This window comes from Phyllobates terribilis, unplaced genomic scaffold (assembly GCF_046119375.1).
Source record: "Phyllobates terribilis strain yellow unplaced genomic scaffold, ASM4611937v1 Scaffold_1__5_contigs__length_1240528914, whole genome shotgun sequence".
Taxonomy (NCBI): Eukaryota; Metazoa; Chordata; class Amphibia; order Anura; family Dendrobatidae; genus Phyllobates; species Phyllobates terribilis.
Genome location: NW_027362761.1, coordinates 173,753,362 through 173,775,076, shown reverse-complemented (window position 1 = coordinate 173,775,076; position 21,715 = coordinate 173,753,362). Strand labels below are relative to the sequence as shown.

Sequence of the window (21,715 nt, the reverse complement as noted above, 5' to 3'; positions counted from 1 at the left end):
GGCTACTTTGAAGAACCTAGAATATAAGACATATTTTCAGTTATTTCCACTTTTTTGTTAAGTATATAATTCCACATGTGTTAATTCATAGTTTTGATGCCTTCAGTGTGAATGTACAAATCTCAAAGTCGTGAAAATACAGAAAAATCTTTAAATGAGAAGGTGTGTCCAAACTTTTGGTCTGTACTAATATATATATATATATATATATATATTCGATATTACATAGTGTATTACATATTTACAATTTATTACAGTTTTTTGTGTTTTAAAGTTGTATTCCAATAAATATATTATGTTCTATCTAAATATCTTGATTATTATATCATAAAAATGATTAAATGTCTGATGTTCACATTGTACTACAATAAATTTTCCACTTAAATATAAGCAATATATGTGGGAGTCGGAGTCGTGGAGTCGGTGTAAGGGAAATTGAGGAGTCGGAGTCGCAGGTTTGGCTTACCGACTCCACAGCCTTGCCTCTAACCATATTCTCTCAGGCTCTGCCCTTTTAGCCACTCCCTACTTGACCCTAAGGCCTCATTCACGGGTCAGTTTTCACATGTACTGGAGACACTTACACACGTAGACCCATTCAAATCAATGGGTCTGCGCACATGTCAGTGTGTTTCCACGGACCGTGTGTCCGTGGGCAAAACACGCAGACATATCAGTTTTTGGCACGCCGCACGGGCTGCAAAACGTCCCACACACGTGCACACTGATGACATCCGTGTGTCACCTGTGTGGACCGTACCGGCGCCTGGGAATCAGCGGTACAATTAGCACTGTTTCCATTGCCGGGTGCTGAAGGCATCTCTCATCATTGTCCCCTGCTTGCGTTGAGATCAACACAATCAAGGGACAATGTTGAGAGATGTATTCAGCTCCAGCTGTCTACAACAAGTGTAAAAATAAGAATAAAATAAAAAACACATACTCACCTTTACAACTGAAACACCAAAAATAAAAAGACACAATATCCCTCACCTGTCCGAAAATGAAATAATCCAGTGTCCCACGCCGTAATCCATCTTTACTGCACTGAGCTCACTGAGCGGTGTCCTGTCACTCAGAGAGCTCAGCGCAGTTCAGGGGCCCACTCGTTATGGCTACAGCGCATCATTCTCCCTTGCTCCTCAGCATGTGCAATCACCTCAATCCACCACACATGCTGATCAAGAATTGTCACACAGATGGATTACGACAAGGGACACTGCATTATTTCATCTTCGGACAGGTGAGTGATAGTGTTTTTTTATTTTTGGTTTGTTTACAGGGGACAATGACTTCAAGGAATTAGGTGTAAAGGTGAGTATAATGTGTTTTTTATTTTATTCTTAATTTTACACTTGTTGAAGACAGCGAGGGCAGAATAATTCTCTCAACATTGTCCCTTGCTTTTGCTGATCGCAGCGCAAGCAGGGAACAATGATGAGAGATGCATTCAGCACCAGGCGCTTGGGAACAGTGCAAACTCTACCACTGATTCCCAGGCGGGGGTACATGTGATTCTGATGCGGCACACGGGTGCCACACAGGTACACACGGACAAGGATATCTCGGTTCTGGTTTTTCCAGTACCGGAAATATCACGAAGTGTGAAAGAGGCCTAATGCTGCATTTAGATTGGCTGACCACAGCCGTTAAACAACTTGCAAGTTGGTTGTTAAAGGCCTGACAAGCCGACCACACTCACATGCACACAGAACGGTTGTTAATATGATATGTCCGTGTATAGAACATAATGTTATCGGCAGTATATCACGTTTACACATCATTTTTAAGTAAGCTTAAAAATAAATATTTTGCTTGTTTAATGGGAGATTGGCGGCCTGTTTGACTACACGATTATCAATGCTCCTTTCAGATTATCGGCCTGTACAAATGGGACCTAAATTTACAATCAGAATAAATCCCTGGCTCAGTAGATTAATACATATTATTTGCAACAATAAAGGGGTGCACACCACTGCTCCATTCACACACACAGAAGATTGGGACCCCCACTGTCAGAATCAGTGTGGTCTCATGAGCATACATTCATCGTCTCTCCTTTTAATAAGTGATACATGTATTTATTGGGAAAACTCCTTTTAAAGACTGACCTCCTTCAAATCAATTTTGTGACATAACCACGAAAAGAAACCCCAAATTTACTGTACCTGGTACTCGTCAGTGTCCCGGCTGTTCTGCTTATAGCTAGTAAAACGTTGTTGTGGACAGCTTGTACCTGCAGGTGTGAACATATCTGACTCTAGAAAGAAAAAGAAATTGTAATTCAAGTTTTCCACTTTACATACATTTCTGTGGTTATGAAGTTACAATTGAGGCCTATTTAGAAGTAATGTACCCTGAGGGACAGATTTAAAAATGTATTTACACACAACACCACTATTTTTTGTTGATGAACTCAAATATGTCAGAAAAATGTTGGTCACTTATCAATGTGTTTGCAATCTGACGTGACACCAGTCCACATTTATGCAACACTAGTGTGCCCAGGTGTAGCCTCAGCATGATAAAGCATAGGGGGCAACTTAAACATGTGCATGCTGTAGTTACATATAGAGAGCATTGCAGCATGGATGGCCTAGGAGTAATCAGTGGTGCCTGTACATTACATACTGAGATACCACACATTTGGGAAATGCCACATGGCTGAGCTGTAGTACTAGGTATAGTATATACACAGCAGGCAGCGCTGTATACATTTCCTAGGAGCAATGTTACAGCTGTATATTACATAACGAGATACCATACAAATGGGCACTGCCACATGGCGGAGCTGTAGTACTAGGTACATACACAGCAGGCAGCACCGTATATACAGTGGTGTGAAAAAGTGTTTTCCCCCTTCCTGATTTCTTATTCTTTCGCATGTTTGTTACACTTAAATGTTTCAGATCACAAAACAAATGTAAATATTAGACAAAGATAACACAAGTAAACACAAAATGCAGTTTTTTAAATGAAGGTCTTTATTATTAAAGGGGTATTCCCATCTCCAAGATCCTATCCCAATATGTAGTAGGTTAGTAGGTATAATAATAATAATAATAATATTAGCAAATACCTTCAATTAGAAATGTAGTATAGTATTTTTGATTCGCTCTGTCTTTCCTCATGTGTAGGCATCGCAGGACCTTAGGTATCCATGTTTACGACCACTAGCAGCTAGATAACTGTCACTATATCAGTGGACGTAACCAGGGATATCTAAGGTCCTGCAATGCCTGCACATGAGGAAAGAGACATAGCGAATCAGAAAAAATATACTACATTTCTAATTGGAGATATTAGCTAATATTACTATTATTACACCTACTACATATTGGGATAGGATCTTGGAAATGGGAATACCCCTTTAAGGGAAAAAGAAATCCAAACCTGCAGGGCCCTGTGTGAAAAAATTATTGCATTCCCCCTCCTTGAGGCCAAGTGCCCACGATGCAGAAATGCTGCAGATTTTTTCCGCATCTCCCTGGCAGGAAAAACGCATGCAGATTTTACATGCGTTTTTCCTGCCAGGTAGAAGCGTTTGTCAAGCATTTTTGCATGCATTTCTGCATGCGGGTTATCAAGCGCTTTTCCAAGCGATTTTAGCATCACTTGGAAAAGTGCTTGACAACTTGGTCACACTATATAAATCCATGCAACCGGCATATGTTTATATATTGTGAACAAGTTAATAGTTAAAAAAAAAGAATAAAAATGATAAAAATAAAAAATAAACATTATACTTACCGTCCAATGGCCCCCGGTCTTTTCTCTGCTGTGTCCGGTGTCTTGTACAGCTCACGATGGCCTAAAAGGACCTGCGGTGACGTCATTTAGTCATGTGACTAAATGACGTCATAGCAGGTCCTTTTAGACCATCGCGAGCTGCCGGGAACCCAGGACGCACCATAGAGGAGAGCGGGGGCCATCAGAAGGTAAGTATAATGTATATTTTTTATTTTAATTTTTTTTTTTTTTTTTTACAGGTTCTATGGTACCCGGGTCTTGGGCAGAGTCTCCTCTTCTCCAAACCCGGGTACCATCCGCAGATTGAATCGCTTAATATCTGCATGTGCACATGTAGTCATGCGGATATTAAGCGATTCAATGCAAGTCAATGGCGGCAATTACTCTGCGTGTCTGCAAAACTAATGGACATGCTGCGTATTTTTCCGCAATGATAATTGGGACACGTATTACCAAGCGTTTTCGCTGCGGAAATTCCGCGGCAAAAACGCTTGAAAAACGCATAGTGGACACGCAGCCTAAAACATAAGTTAACTGTGGCTATCACATCTTTGGGAAGCAGAGCTCAATGTTCTCAATCAAGGATTCACTTAAATAGGACCTGCCTGACAAAGTGAAGTAGACCAAAAGATCCTCAAAAGCTAGACATCATGCTGCAAGCCAAAGAAATTTAGGAACAAACGAGAAACAAAGTAAATGAGCTCAATCAGTCTGGAAAAGGTTATAAAGGCATTTCTAAAGCTTTGGGACTCCAGCGAACCGCAGTGAGAGCCATTATCCACCAATGGCAAAAAACATGGAACAGTGGTGAACCTTCCTAGGTGTGGCCGGCCGACCAAAATTACCCCAAAAGCGCAGGGACGACTCATCCAAAACGTCAAAAAAAGACCCCACAACAACATTCAAACAACTGCAGGCCTCAGTTAAGTACAGTGTTCATTACTCCACCATAAGAGAGAGCCTGGGCAAAAATGCATGCATGGCAGTGTTCCAAGACAAAAACCACTGCTGAGCAAAAAGAACACACAGGCTCGTCTCAGTTTTGCCAGAAAACATATTGATGATCGCCAAGACTTTTTAGAGAATACTCTGTGGACTGAGGAGACAAAAGTTGAACTTTTTGGAAGGTGTATGTCCCATTACATCTGGCGTAGAAGTAACACAGTATTTCAGAAAAGGAACATCATACCAACAGTAAAATATGGTGGATGTAGTGTGATGGTCTGGTGCTGTTTTGCTGCTTTAGGACCCGGAAGACATGCTGTGGTAAACAGAATCATGAATTCTGATTTCTACCAAAAAATTTTGAACGAGAATGTGGGGCCATCTGTTCGTGACCGCAAGCTGAAGTGTACTTGGGTTATGCAGTAGGACAATGATCCAAAACACACCAGCAAGTTCACCTCTGAATGGCTTAAGAAAAACAAAATTGAATTGGCCTAGTCAAAGTCCTGACCTTAATCCAATTGAAATGCTGTGGCATGACCTTAAAAAGGCGGTTCATGCTCTAAAACCCTCCAATGTGGCTGAATTACAACAATTTTGCAAAGAGGAGTGGGCCAAAATTCCTCCAGAGCGTAAAAGACTCGTTGCCAGTTATCGCAAACGCCTGATTTCAGTTGTTGCTGCTAAAGGAGGCCCAACCAGTTAAAGATTACACATTTCCTTTGTATTTTAGGCATATATAAATAATAAAAATTATATATACAGTACAGACCAAAAGTTTGGACACACCTTCTCATTTAAAGATTTTTCTGTATTTTCATGACTATGAAAATTGTACATTCACACTGAAGGCATCAAAACTATGAATTAACACATGTGGAATTATATACTTAACAAAAACGTGTGAAACAACTGAAAATATGTCTTATATTCTAGGTTCTTCAAAGTAGCCACCTTTTGCTTTGATGACTGCTTTGCACACTCTTGGCATTCTCTTGATGAGCTTCAAGAGGTAGTCACCGGAAATGGTCTTCCAACAATCTTGAAGGAGTTCCCAGAGATGCTTAGCACTTGTTGTCCCTTTTGCCTTCACTCTGCGGTCCAGCTCACCCCAAACCATCTCGATTGGGTTCAGGTCTGGTGACTGTGGAGGCCAGGTCATCTGGCGTAGCACCCCATCACTCTCCTTCTTGGTCAAATAGCCCTTACACAGCCTGGAGGTGTGTCTGGGGTCATTGTCCTGTTGACAAATAAATGATGGTCCAACTAAACGCAAACCGGATGGAATAGCATGCCGCTGAAAGATGCTGTGGTAGCCATGCTGGTTCAGTATGCCTTCAATTTTGAATAAATCCCCAACAGTGTCACCAGCAAAGCACCCCCACACCATCACACCTCCTCCTCCATGTTTCACGGTGGGAACCAGGCATGTAGAGTCCATCCGTTCACCTTTTCTGCGTCTCACAAAGACACGGTGGTTAGAACCAAAGATCTCAAATTTGGACTCATCAGACCAAAGCACAGATTTCCACTGGTCTAATGTCCATTCCTTGTGTTCTTTAGCCCAAACAAGTCTCTTCTGCTTGTTGCCTGTCCTTAGCAGTGGTTTCCTATCAGCTTTTTTACCATGAAGGCCTGCTGCACAAAGTCTCCTCTTAACAGTTGTTGAAGAGATGTGTCTGCTGCTAGAACTCTGTGTGGCATTGACCTGGTCTCTAATCTGAGCTGCTGTTAACCTGAGATTTCTGAGGCTGGTGACTCAGATAAACTTATCCTCAGAAGCAGAGGTGACTCTTGGTCTTCCTTTCCTGGGGCGGTCCTCATGTGAGCCAGTTTCTTTGTAGGGCTTGATGGTTTTTGCAACTGCACTTGGGGACACTTTCAAAGTTTTCCCAATTTTTCGCACTGACTGACCTTCATTTCTTAAAGTAATGATGGCCACTCGTTTTTCTTTACTTAGCTGCTTTTTTCTTGCCATAATACAAATTCTAACAGTCTATTCAGTAGGACTATCAGCTGTGTATCCACCTGACTTCTGCACAACACAACTGATGGTCCCAACCCCATTTATAAGGCAAGAAATCCCACTTATTAAACCTGACAGGGCACACCTGTGAAGTGAAAAACATTTCCGGTGACTACCTCTTGAAGCTCATGAAGAGAATGCCAAGAGTGTGCAAAGCAGTCATCAAAGCAAAAGGTGGCTACTTTGAAAAACCTAGAATATAAGACATATTTTCAGTTGTTTCACACTTTTTTGTTAAGTATATAATTCCACATGTGTTAATTCATAGTTTTGATGCCTTCAGTGTGAATGTACAATTTTCATAGTCATGAAAATACAGAAAAATCTTTAAATGGGAAGGTGTCTCCAAACTTTTGGTCTGTACTGTGTGTGTGTATATATATATATATATATATATATATATATTATATATATATAAAATTTTTACATTTTAAAAATTAAAAAAAGGAAAATGGGCCGATGCAAAAGTTTGGGCACACTGGGAGATGTGTGGTCATATAACTTCGACCAAGGTTTCAGACCTTAATTAGCCTGTTAGGCTATGTGCCCACGATCAGGAATAGCAGCATTTTGGACGCAGCATATTTTCGCTTCGTCCAAAACGCTGCGTTCTAATCATGCAGTTAAATCCATATGTGTTCAGTGAACCTTACGGATTTATCGCATCTAATGAATGGCTATGGGTGAAACTAGGCAGAGGAGACTTGCGTCTCCACTGCAGAAATTAACATGCTGCGGCTCGTAAACCAGCACCACGGGTGAGTTTACACAGCGTTAAGTAGAAGCACAGTGGGCATGGGATTTCAATAAATCCCATCCACTGTGCTTATTGCTGATGGTGGACAAGTAGCCTTAGGGTTATGGTTTGTTCACTATCATCATTAGGAAAGGCCATGTGATGCAAATTGCCCAGCTTTATAAAAACCCAGCCTCCTGTAACCTTGTGCCAAAAAACAGAAGCCATGGGTTCTTCTAAGCAGCTGCCTAGCACTCTGAAAATGAAAATGGTGGAGACCCACAAAGCAGGAGAAGACTATAAGAAGATAGGAAAACGTTTTAAAGTTGCCCTTTCCTCAGTTCGAAATGTAATTAAGAAATGGTATTTAACAGGAATAGTGAAGGTCAAGATATGGTCTGGAAGACCAAACAAAATTTCAGTGAGAGCTGCTTGAAGGATTGCTAGAGAGGCAAATCAGAACCCCCGCTTGACTGCAAAAGACCTTCAGAAAGATTTAGCAGACTCTGGAGTTGTGGTACATTGTTCTACTGTTCAGAGACGCCTGCACAAATATGGCCTTCATGGAAGAGTCATCAGAAGAAAACCTCTCCTGGATCCTCACCATAAAACTCAGCATCAGAAGTATACAAAAGAACATCTAAACAAGCCTGATGCATTTTGGAAACAAGTCCTTTGGACTGATGAGGTTAAGATAGAACTCTTTGGCCACAATGATCAAATGTGTGGAGAAAAAAGGGCACCGAATTTCAGGAAAAGAACATCTCACCAACAATTAAGCATAGGGGTAGATCAATCATGCTTTGTGTTTGTGTTGCAGCCAATAGCATGGGGAACATTTCATGGGTAGAGGGAAGAATGGATTCAATGAAATTTCAACAAATTCTTGATGCAAACACAATACCATCTGTAAAGAAGCTGAAGTTGAAAAGAGGATGGCTTCTACAAATGGATAATGATCCTAAATACATGTCAAAATCCACAATAGACTACCTCAAAAGGCGCAAGCTGAAGGTTTTACAATGGCCCTCACAGTCCCCTGATCTGAACATCATTGAAAATCTGTGGCCAGACCTCAGAATAACAGTGCATGCAAGACGACCAAGGAATCTCACAGAACTGGAAGAATTTTCCAATGAAGAATGGATGAAAATCTCTCAAAACAAAAATGAAAGGCTCTTGGCTGGCTACAAAAAGCATTTAAAAGCTGTGATACCTTCAAATGGGGGTGCTACTAGATACTAGCCATGCATGGTGCCAAAACTTATGCATTGGCCCGTTTTACTTTTTGGAATTTTTAAAATGTAAAAGATGAAAATATGTTTGTTTGTTTTTTAACTTTAGGCCTTTCAGAGATCATTTAATCTTCAACTTGCTTAACTGTTCACAATAGCAATTTTGACCAGATGTGCCCAAACTTTTAGGCTGTGTGCCCACGATGCGTTTTTTAAGCGTTTCCGCAGCGGCAAAAACGCTGCAGAAACGCTTAAAAAATGCATGGTAGAAGGCCTGCCATGTTCCCCAATGATAATCCGCATGTGCTGTGCACATGCAGCACTACCAATTATTTTGCAGAAGTGCTGCGTTTTCGCCGCCATTGACTTGCATTAGATCGCATGGATTACGCATCACTGCATAAGTAGATGCGCATTCCATGCGTTCTAATGTGCGGATGGTACCCAGGTCTAGAAGAGAGGAGACTCTCCTCCGGACTTGGGTACCACTGAAAACTGTAAAAAAAAGAATAAAATAAAAAATAAATATATACTTACCTTCTGGTGGCCCGCGGTGCGCTCCTCCTTGCTTGGCAGCAGTTCACGATGGAATGAAGGACCTGCGCTGACGTCAGAGTCATGTGACGGGTCACGCGACGCTGACGTCGGCAGGTCCTTCACTCTATCGCTGCCGGGACGGAGGAAATCAAGACAGCGCGGGCCATCGGAGGGTAAGTATAGATTTATTTTTTTATTTTTTTACATTGTCTCGGGTCACACTATATAAATCCATGCCGTTTGCATGGATTTATATAGTGTGACCAAGTTGACAAGCACTTTCCAGGTGATGCTAAAATCACTTGGAAAGCGCTTGACAACCCGCATGCGGAAATGCATGTGAAGAACGCTTCACTTCCGCATGTCCCTGGCAGGAAAACGCATGTACAATCCGCATGTACAATCCGCATGTGTTTTTTTCTGCCAGGGAGATGCAAAAACGCTCAGGAAAAAATCCTGAGCATTTCTGCATCGTGGGCACATAGCCTTACATGCCAATGTACATAGCCTAGGAGTAATCAGTGGTGGTTGCACCCTACAGCTGTATATTACATAGTGAGATCACAGATTTGGTCACTGCCACAGGGCTGGGCTGTAGCACCGGGTATACGCTGAGCTGTAGCGCCGGGTACACACACAGCTGTAGAGCCGGGTATATACACAGCTGTAGCGCCGGGTACACACACAGCTGTAGCGCCGGGTACACACACAGCTGTAGCGCCGGGTACACACACAGCTGTAGCGCCGGGTACACACACAGCTGTAGCGCCGGGTACACACACAGCTGTAGCGCCAGGTACACACACAGCTGTAGCGTCGGGTATATACACAGCTGTAGTGCCGGGTACACACACAGCTGTAGCGTCGGGTATATACACAGCTGTAGAGCCGGGTATATACACAGCTGTAGCGCCAGGTATATACACAGCTGTAGCGCCGGGTACACACACAGCTGTAGCGTCGGGTACACACACAGCTGTAGCGTCGGGTACACACACAGCTGTAGCGTCGGGTACACACACAGCTGTAGCGTCGGGTACATACACAGCTGTAGAGCCGGGTATATACACAGCTGTAGCGCCGGGTACACACACAGCTGTAGCGCCGGGTACACACACAGCTGTAGCGCCGGGTACACACACAGCTGTAGAGCCGGGTATATACACAGCTGTAGAGCCGGGTACACACACAGCTGTAGAGCCGGGTATATACATAGCTGTAGCGCCGGGTACACACACAGCTGTAGAGCCGGGTATATACATAGCTGTAGCGCCGGGTACACACACAGCTGTAGAGCCGGGTACACACACAGCTGTAGCGCCGGGTACACACACAGCTGTAGCGTCGGGTATATACACAGCTGTAGTGTCGGGTATATACACAGCTGTAGAGCCGGGTATATACACAGCTGTAGCGCCGGGTACACACACAGCTGTAGCGCCGGGTACACACACAGCTGTAGCGCCGGGTACACACACAGCTGTAGAGCCGGGTATATACACAGCTGTAGCGCCGGGTACACACACAGCTGTAGCGTCGGGTACACACACAGCTGTAGCGTCGGGTACACACACAGCTGTAGAGCCGGGTACACACACAGCTGTAGCGCCGGGTACACACACAGCTGTAGCGCCGGGTACACACACAGCTGTAGCGCCGGGTACACACACAGCTGTAGCGCCGGGTACACACGCAGCTGTAGCGCCGGGTACATACACAGCTGTAGCGTCGGGTATATACACAGCTGTAGCGCCGGGTACACACACAGCTGTAGCGCCGGGTATATACACAGCTGTAGCGCCGGGTACACACACAGCTGTAGCGCCGGGTATATACACAGCTGTAGCGCCGGGTACACACACAGCTGTAGAGCCGGGTATATACATAGCTGTAGCGCCGGGTACACACACAGCTGTAGAGCCGGGTATATACATAGCTGTAGCGCCGGGTACACACACAGCTGTAGAGCCGGGTACACACACAGCTGTAGCGCCGGGTATATACACAGCTGTAGCGCCGGGTACACACACAGCTGTAGAGCCGGGTACATACACAGCTGTAGTGCCGGGTACACACACAGCTGTAGCGCCGGGTACACACACAGCTGTAGAGCCGGGTATATACACAGCTGTAGCGCCGGGTATATACACAGCTGTAGCGCCGGGTACACACACAGCTGTAGAGCCGGGTATATACACAGCTGTAGCGCCGGGTATATACACAGCTGTAGCGCCGGGTATATACACAGCTGTAGCGCCGGGTATATACACAGCTGTAGCGCCGGGTACACACACAGCTGTAGCGCCGGGTATACACACAGCTGTAGCGCCAGGTATATACACAGCTGTAGCGCCAGGTATATACACAGCTGTAGCGCCGGGTACACACACAGCTGTAGAGCCGGGTATATACATAGCTGTAGCGCCGGGTACACACACAGCTGTAGAGCCGGGTACACACACAGCTGTAGCGCCGGGTATATACACAGCTGTAGCGCCGGGTACACACACAGCTGTAGAGCCGGGTACATACACAGCTGTAGTGCCGGGTACACACACAGCTGTAGCGCCGGGTATATACACAGCTGTAGCGCCAGGTATATACACAGCTGTAGCGCCGGGTATATACACAGCTGTAGCGCCGGGTATATACACAGCTGTAGCGCCAGGTATATACACAGCTGTAGCGCCAGGTATATACACAGCTGTAGAGCCGGGTATATACACAGCTGTAGCGCCGGGTATATACACAGCTGTAGCGCCGGGTATATACACAGCTGTAGCGCCGGGTATATACACAGCTGTAGCGCCGGGTATATACACAGCTGTAGCGCCAGGTATATACACAGCTGTAGCGCCGGGTATACACACAGCTGTAGCGCCGGGTATACACACAGCTGTAGAGCCGGGTATATACATAGCTGTAGCGCCGGGTACACACACAGCTGTAGAGCCGGGTATATACATAGCTGTAGCGCCGGGTACACACACAGCTGTAGAGCCGGGTACACACACAGCTGTAGCGCCGGGTATATACACAGCTGTAGCGCCGGGTACACACACAGCTGTAGAGCCGGGTACATACACAGCTGTAGTGCCGGGTACACACACAGCTGTAGCGCCGGGTATATACACAGCTGTAGCGCCAGGTATATACACAGCTGTAGCGCCGGGTATATACACAGCTGTAGCGCCGGGTATATACACAGCTGTAGCGCCAGGTATATACACAGCTGTAGCGCCGGGTATATACACAGCTGTAGAGCCGGGTATATACACAGCTGTAGCGCCGGGTATATACACAGCTGTAGCGCCGGGTATATACACAGCTGTAGCGCCGGGTATATACACAGCTGTAGCGCCAGGTATATACACAGCTGTAGCGCCGGGTATACACACAGCTGTAGCGCCGGGTATACACACAGCTGTAGAGCCGGGTATATACATAGCTGTAGCGCCGGGTACACACACAGCTGTAGAGCCGGGTATATACATAGCTGTAGCGCCGGGTACACACACAGCTGTAGAGCCGGGTACACACACAGCTGTAGCGCCGGGTATATACACAGCTGTAGCGCCGGGTACACACACAGCTGTAGAGCCGGGTACATACACAGCTGTAGTGCCGGGTACACACACAGCTGTAGCGCCGGGTATATACACAGCTGTAGCGCCAGGTATATACACAGCTGTAGCGCCGGGTATATACACAGCTGTAGCGCCGGGTATATACACAGCTGTAGCGCCGGGTATATACACAGCTGTAGCGCCAGGTATATACACAGCTGTAGCGCCGGGTATATACACAGCTGTAGAGCCGGGTATATACACAGCTGTAGCGCCGGGTATATACACAGCTGTAGCGCCGGGTATATACACAGCTGTAGCGCCGGGTATATACACAGCTGTAGCGCCAGGTATATACACAGCTGTAGCGCCGGGTATACACACAGCTGTAGCGCCGGGTATACACACAGCTGTAGAGCCGGGTATATACATAGCTGTAGCGCCGGGTACACACACAGCTGTAGAGCCGGGTATATACATAGCTGTAGCGCCGGGTACACACACAGCTGTAGAGCCGGGTACACACACAGCTGTAGCGCCGGGTATATACACAGCTGTAGCGCCGGGTACACACACAGCTGTAGAGCCGGGTACATACACAGCTGTAGTGCCGGGTACACACACAGCTGTAGCGCCGGGTATATACACAGCTGTAGCGCCAGGTATATACACAGCTGTAGCGCCGGGTATATACACAGCTGTAGCGCCGGGTATATACACAGCTGTAGCGCCAGGTATATACACAGCTGTAGCGCCGGGTATATACACAGCTGTAGAGCCGGGTATATACACAGCTGTAGCGCCGGGTATATACACAGCTGTAGCGCCGGGTATATACACAGCTGTAGCGCCGGGTATATACACAGCTGTAGCGCCAGGTATATACACAGCTGTAGCGCCGGGTATACACACAGCTGTAGCGCCGGGTATACACACAGCTGTAGAGCCGGGTATATACATAGCTGTAGCGCCGGGTACACACACAGCTGTAGAGCCGGGTATATACATAGCTGTAGCGCCGGGTACACACACAGCTGTAGAGCCGGGTACACACACAGCTGTAGCGCCGGGTATATACACAGCTGTAGCGCCGGGTACACACACAGCTGTAGAGCCGGGTACATACACAGCTGTAGTGCCGGGTACACACACAGCTGTAGCGCCGGGTATATACACAGCTGTAGCGCCAGGTATATACACAGCTGTAGCGCCGGGTATATACACAGCTGTAGCGCCGGGTATATACACAGCTGTAGCGCCAGGTATATACACAGCTGTAGCGCCGGGTATATACACAGCTGTAGAGCCGGGTATATACACAGCTGTAGCGCCGGGTATATACACAGCTGTAGCGCCGGGTATATACACAGCTGTAGCGCCGGGTATATACACAGCTGTAGCGCCGGGTATACACACAGCTGTAGCGCCGGGTATACACACAGCTGTAGCGCCGGGTATATACACAGCTGTAGCGCCGGGTACACACACAGCTGTAGCGCCGGGTATATACACAGCTGTAGCGCCGGGTATACACACAGCTGTAGCGCCGGGTATATACACAGCTGTAGCGCCGGGTATACACACAGCTGTAGCGCCGGGTACACACACAGCTGTAGAGCCGGGTATATACACAGCTGTAGCGCCGGGTATATACACAGCTGTAGCGCCGGGTACACACACAGCTGTAGAGCCGGGTATATACACAGCTGTAGCGCCGGGTATATACACAGCTGTAGCGCCGGGTATATACACAGCTGTAGCGCCGGGTATATACACAGCTGTAGCGCCGGGTATACACACAGCTGTAGCGCCGGGTATACACACAGCTGTAGCGCCGGGTATATACACAGCTGTAGCGCCGGGTATACACACAGCTGTAGCGCCGGGTATATACACAGCTGTAGCGCCGGGTACACACACAGCTGTAGCGCCGGGTATACACACAGCTGTAGCGCCGGGTATATACACAGCTGTAGCGCCGGGTATACACACAGCTGTAGCGCCGGGTATATACACAGCTGTAGCGCCGGGTATATACACAGCTGTAGCGCCGGGTATATACACAGCTGTAGCGCCGGGTATACACACAGCTGTAGTACTGGTATACACACAGCAGGCGGCGCTGTTAGCTCCGAGATTCCCATCATGTGACGAGCTGCCATGCAGGGTGCCTGCCTCAGCCTATGACATCAGCGGCAGTGCCCCCCGTCAGTCTATGAGTGTCCATGTGCTACCAGCATGTTGTTACATTACGCATGTCCTCTCATTGCCAGCAGTACTCACCCTCAGTGTCACACAGCGCTGCACACACGTCACTGCAGCTCTTGGGTGGCAGGGAGCCCTCATGACGCAGGTGACCACTCTCGGTGCCCTAAACAGAGCCCACATGATACTACCGGGCAGACACGGTGTCACGCAGCCTCATATCGGAAATGGATTGTCTGTGTCTGTCACTGGTAGACATTATCCTGCTCCACTTATTATGCCTGAACATGAAATGAGCATAGTCTTTTCTCTGCTGACATCTAGTGGCTATTTGCAGAATAGCCAGTTCTTTACATCAGAATAGGAGGTGATATGAATGTCACAGACAGCTGGCTACAGAAACCTATAACAAGGCTTCGCCAAACAAAAAGTGATACAAATAATCAATCTTCATTATAGTATTAGTTACTGGATTAAAACCAAGTAAAATATGGAGAATTGTCATGTTACCAGAACTCAAAAGGAGATATTTGTAATTATTGTACATGCAGGATAACAAATATACAGTATATTCAGTGTCTGTGACCAGAACATATTCTGTGGACACTATTATATACTGTCTCCATGTACCTACCTATGTCACCGGTGTGTTTTGGGATGTCCTCCACGTGTGTATGCACACAAGTTCAGGATAATTGTGCCCAAATACATATTGGATGTGTTTTCACCTCACACACATTCATCCTTTTGGTATTATTCTCTTTGCACTTGGTAATGGATTGCTAAATGGAATAATCAATCAATCAATCAATCAATCATTTTTTAATACTAATCTGCACAGTTCTATTTTATATATTTTCTGATTATATCTGCGATTAAACTTATCCCACTTTCTGGACAATCTCTGGTAGTTTATTATGACTACATAATGCATTTCTATCAAATTCCGCTACTGTTATTGATATATCAGTTCCTTTTTCTGTACAGTACAGGACAAAAGGCAATTATCAGCTTAGATCTTAGGCCACGGTCACACGTTCAGTATTTGGTCAGTATTTTACATCAGTATGTGTAAGCTAAAACCATGAGAGGAACAATCAGAGGAAAAGTATAATAGAAACACGTCGCCACTTCTGTATTTATCACCCACTCCTGGTTTTGGCTTATAAAATACTGACCAAATACTGAACGTGTGAACGTGATCATAGGGTGCAGTCAGACGGCCGTATAACACAGACGACAATTGTATTGCAATGCTCAGAGTGGCCGTCGGCTCTCCTGACCCGAGCATCAGGGCCGGTGTCATACAAGGTGAGGGAAAGACAAAGTGCAACACGAGGGGAAGAGGGGGAGGAAGCCCAAACACTAAGGAAAGTGGGAGTGGAGACCGCTAGGCAAATCTAATAACACCCTGCCCACCCTACCGTCCCTATATAGGTTCCACATCTATTGCCGAGCAGGACCCTAAACCCTGTATGTCCCTAGAGCTTGGCCCTAGATAGGGAGGGAGAGGGGTGAGCACTGATCAGGCCCCAAAGCAAACTAAAGACAACAAGGGAGACAAACAAGGGGGATAAACTTAGCTTGAGCAGACACCAGAGGAGTAATACCAACTGTCTTCCAAGGGCACCAGAGAAGAAGCCAGCCAACAACTAGTGCTCCAAGCATGCACAAAGGTACGTAGAAGTATCACCGGCGATTCCCTTCAGGAAACTGAGAGTTTTTAACTCCCATGCAAGGGTGTGTCAATCAGCAGCAGGAGGGAGGTCGCCGCTGAGTCTTAAAGGAAGAAGGATTAAGAAGGTGTCTGCAATGCCAAGCGCAGTGACGTTCTACAGCCAGATCCAGAGAGACTGTCTATTACACCTGAAACACCCATGACAGCCGCTCTGGGTTTTCGTGGGCCCCGGGCGAAAGAGTCTCAGTGAGCCCCTTTAACACATGCCTCAGTTCATGATGCACAGATACGGCGGAGAAATATAGGTATACAACACAGGACCCAACCTGCCCCCTCATCCTTCACATATAAAGACATGCATACACATACAGTACGCAGACATGTATAAATGGTACGCAGACATGCTCACACATACAGTACGCAGACATTTATACACGGTACGCGGACATGCACGCACATACAGTACGCAGACATGTATACATGGTATGCAGACATGCACATTCACAAACATACACAGGTACGTACATATATTTGTTTTAAGAAAAATTCACAAAAACACATAAACAGATATAAATATATACATAGTCATGCACACTGACAAACACAGATATAAACATCATATCTGCACACACAGACACATTAGAAATATTTGTAATATGGGGAAGCAGGCAACAAGCCTCGCTCACCTCCCCCCGGCTTGTCTCCCGTCTAGCTTCTCTGGCATGTGGCTGTGCAGGGAGCGCTGCTTGATTGCCGTCACTTAAACAGACATGGCCGCGCGCAGTGCTGTGTGCAGCTCTGTCTGCTAGTACTGATTTGGCCAGGTCGCCACTGCATCTTTAATTTTGCTTGTGTGTTGGCCCGGCCGCGTCATTACTAGCAGACACAGCCAGAGAGCACTGTACATGGCCATGTCTGTGTAAATATTAAAGGGGTATTCCCATCTCCAAGATCCTATCCCAATACGTAGTAGGTGTAATAATAATAATATTAGCAAATATCTACAATTAGAAATGTAGTATAGTATTTTTGATTTGCTATCTCTCTTTCCGCACGTACAGGCATCGCAGGACCTTAGGTATCCATGGTTACGACCACTAGCAGCTAACTAACTGTTACTTTATCAGTGGACGTAACCATGGATACCTAAGGTCCTGCGATGCCTGCACATGAGGAAAGAGACATAGCGAATCAGAAAAAAATATACTACATTTCTAATTGGAGGTATTTGCTAATATTATTATTATTACACCTACTACATATTGGGATAGGATCTTGGAGATGGGAATACCCCTTTAAGTAGAAAACTACAGCACTTCCTGTTAAGGTGGTGCACAAGTAGGGTCTCAAGACTTTATAATGTGTAGAAGAAACTTGGCACTCAAAGGATTTTGCAATTCTTGAGTAATTTAATGATAGAAAATGGTGCAGAGTAAGAAACGTTCCAGTCCACAAGGACCTTCATCAGTACTGCAATCAAATGAAATGAAAATTTATGAACATAAAGAAAAATAAATAAATATACAAAATAAATCTGTCAATCAGATATAAACAAACAAAAATGCGGTGGATAATCTCAAAGGATTGCTAAAGAGTCTGGAATAGGATGAAGCTAAAGAGAAAATAAAGAATAAAACATATATAAGGTTCATACCCGGTAGCTCAAGGCTAGTTGTGAGCAAAGGTGTGTGTGCTGTTGTCAATAATATAATCTTCTGTGGATAATAAGTAAATTGACCATAAGTGAGTAAATACAAGTAAGATAGGTTATACAGAGTGTGAGTCTAGGAACATACCAGCCATGTGATCTGAAAAAGAGAGGAGACAGCATTCGGAGCACTGCATCTACAGCTTGTTCTGTGGCATGTGGTGTGGAAATGAAAGCCCGAGTATAAAAAACAATGGGGCAGGAGCAGTGAAGAGCTTGTGGCCTATGGGAGTGATTTGCGTCACCAGAAGTGACATGGTGTGTGACGTCGGAAGGTCCTGCACGACTGGAAGTGATTTTGCGGGTAGCGTGGAAGGTCCTAGAAGGACACGTGATTGGCATTTTAGCGTTCCACTGTGTATCAATAACAGGGGTGCGTTCCACAGAGATTGTGAATGGTATAGCATTGCACACAGATGATGGAGCTGGACGGGGATGGGTATAGGAACCAAAGGAGGAGAACACCAGTAGGATGGGAGTCAGTGGAGGACTGGGATTTAGATTTGGCTCTAGGGGATAGAGGCAAATGTTAGACACAGGTATGGAGAAGTGAGTCTAATGTACATAAATACATTAGTTAGCAAAGGAACAGTAACAAATCTCATTATATTAACACTGGATATAAAGAAAGACAACAGGTAGGTACTGGGTCGGAATGGCTCACCGGGCCCCCGAGCAATATGTAGAGGGGGCCCGCTGGTTTCAACTGAATGTGTGTCCGTTGAAATGTATTGCAGAGCAGAAAGACTGCACCGCAATAGTTAACATGGCTGCCGGCAGTTGACGTCAGTGCGCCCATCGCAAGCGGCGCATGACAGTGACGTTACCGACGTATGACATCACTGTCATGCGCTGCCTGCGACAGATGCACGGCGCTGCCGGCGACCATTTCAACACAACGGCACCGGACCTGAAGGAAGAGAACACCGCTGGGAGAGCAGGCAGGTAAGCCTTTTTGTACTTCTTCTGTGGATGCGGCATGGTGCGGGTCCAGCCTAGGACAAGGGGTATATATTATATATATATATATATATATATATATACTGTATATACAGTACAGACCAAAAGTTTGGACACACCTTCTCATTTAAAGATTTTTCTGTATTTTCATGACTATGAAAATTGTACATTCACACTGAAGGCATCAAAACTATGAATTAACACATGTGGAATTATATACTTAACAAAAAAGTGTGAAACAACTGAGAATATGTCTTATATTCTAGGTTCTTCAAAGTAGCCACCTTTTGCTTTGATGACTGCTTTGCACACTCTTGGCATTCTCTTGATGAGCTTCAAGAGGTAGTCACCGGAAATGGTCTTCCAACAATCTTGAAGGAGTTCCCAGAGATGCTTAGCACTTGCTGGCCCTTTTGCCTTCACTCTGCAGTCCAGCTCACCCCAAACCATCTCGATTGGGTTCAGGTCTGGTGACTGTGGAGGCCAGGTCATCTGGCGTAGCACCCCATCACTCTCCTTCTTGGTCAAATATCCCTTACACAGCCTGGAGGTGTGTTTGGGGTCATTGTCCTGTTGAAAAATAAATGATGGTCCAAGTAAACGCAAACTGGATGGAATAGCATGCCGCTGCAAGATGCTGTGGTAGCCATGCTGGTTCAGTGTGCCTTCAATTTTGAATAAATCCCCAACAGTGTCACCAGCAAAGCACCCCCACACCATCACACCTCCTCCTCCATGCTTCACGGTGGGAACCAGGCATGTAGAGTCCATCCATTCACCTTTTCTGCGTCGCACAAAGACACTGTGGTTGGAATCAAAGATCTCAAATTTGGACTCATCAGACCAAAGCATAGATTTCCACTGGTCTAATGTCCATTCCTTGTGTTATTTAGCCCAAACAACTCTCTTCTGCTTGTTGCCTGTCCTTAGCAGTGGTTTCCTAGCAGCTATTTTACCATGAAGGCCTGCTGCACAAAGTCTCCTCTTAACAGTTGTTGTAGAGATGTGTCTGCTGCTAGAACTCTGTGTGGCATTGACCTGGTCTCTAATCTGAGCTGCTGTTAACCTGCGATTTCTGAGGCTGGTGACTCGGATAAACTTATCCTCAGAAGCAGAGGTGACTCTTGGTCTTCCTTTCCTGGGGCGGTCCTCATGTGAGCCAGTTTATTTGTAGCGCTTGATGGTTTTTGCAACTGCACTTGGGGACACTTTTAAAGTTTGCCCAATTTTTCAGACTGACTGACCTTCATTTCTTAAAGTAATGATGGCCACTCGTTTTTCTTTACTTAGCTGATTTTTTCTTGCCATAATACAAATTCTAACAGTCTATTCAGTAGAACTATCAGCTGTGTATCCACCAGACTTCTGCACAACACAACGGATGGTCCCAACCCCATTTATAAGGCAAGAATTCCCACTTATTAAACCTGACAGGGCACACCTGTGAAGTGAAAACTCTTTCCGATGACTACCTCTTGAAGCTCATCAAGAGAATGCCAAGAGTGTGCAAAGCAGTCATCAAAGCAAAAGGTGGCTACTTTGAAGAACCTAGAATATAAGACATATTTTCAGTTGTTTCACACTTTTTTGTTAACTATATAATTCCACATGTGTTAATTCATAGTTTTGATGCCTTCAGTGTGAATGTACAATTTTTATAGTCATGAAAATGCAGAAAAATCTTTAAATGACAAGGTGTGTCCAAACTTTTGGTCTGTACTGTATATATATATATATACAGTATATATACAGTATATATATATATATATATATATATATATATATATATATATATATATATATCTGTTAGAATACTCCTGTTTGTTTTTTCCATCTTGTGTTTTGCGGTCATGTGACCATCTGCCTATATATTCCAGCTCCGCCCTTTTGGCTGTGCTGGACTTCAGTGTTGTTTGACTGTTTTGCTAGCCAGGTGCTTCTGTGCCTATCTCAGTTAGTTTGCTTGGTCCTTCTGGGACCTTTAGTACCTTTTTGTCAGTTTATCTTTTTGTGTTCTGCAACAACCTTCTCTGTTCAGGAGGTGTCCCATTTTTGTTCCAATCTTTAGTTCTTTTAGGGACCCCTTCCTTTATGCTATAGGTCTTCGTTCAGACTATCCGCGGACTAAGGCGGGTCTGTTCGCAAGGAACAGGCAGCCCGCTACATCGTAGGGATTCAGCTTAGTCTTACTGTAGGGATAGCTTTTCCCTTTCTTTCCTTAGTACTTGTTGCAGATCATAACAATATCTCTCTATGGGGCCCAGCCCAGGTCAAGGGATATGTATACGGTTGAAAACAGAAGATTACATACACTATATAAAAGACACATATGCATGTTTTTATCAATATCTAACATGAAATCAGAATAA

The 21,715-nt window shown here is 45.3% G+C and overlaps 1 protein-coding gene across 3 annotated transcripts in view; it reads right to left on the bottom strand.

Annotated features, from left to right (window-relative positions):
• FXN (frataxin) overlaps positions 1–15,319 on the bottom strand; it is a 110,422-nt gene extending 95,103 nt beyond the window's left edge. For all 3 annotated transcript variants that reach the window (XM_073652600.1, XM_073652610.1, XM_073652620.1), the window contains exons 1-2: positions 15,079–15,319; positions 2,169–2,260 (exon numbers count right to left, since the gene is read on the bottom strand). In XM_073652600.1, coding sequence (XP_073508701.1) covers positions 2,169–2,260; positions 15,079–15,183 — 197 coding nt within the window. In that variant the 5' untranslated portion in view covers positions 15,184–15,319. The remainder of the gene's footprint in view (positions 1–2,168; positions 2,261–15,078) is intronic.
• Between the last annotated feature and the right edge of the window lie 6,396 nt (positions 15,320–21,715).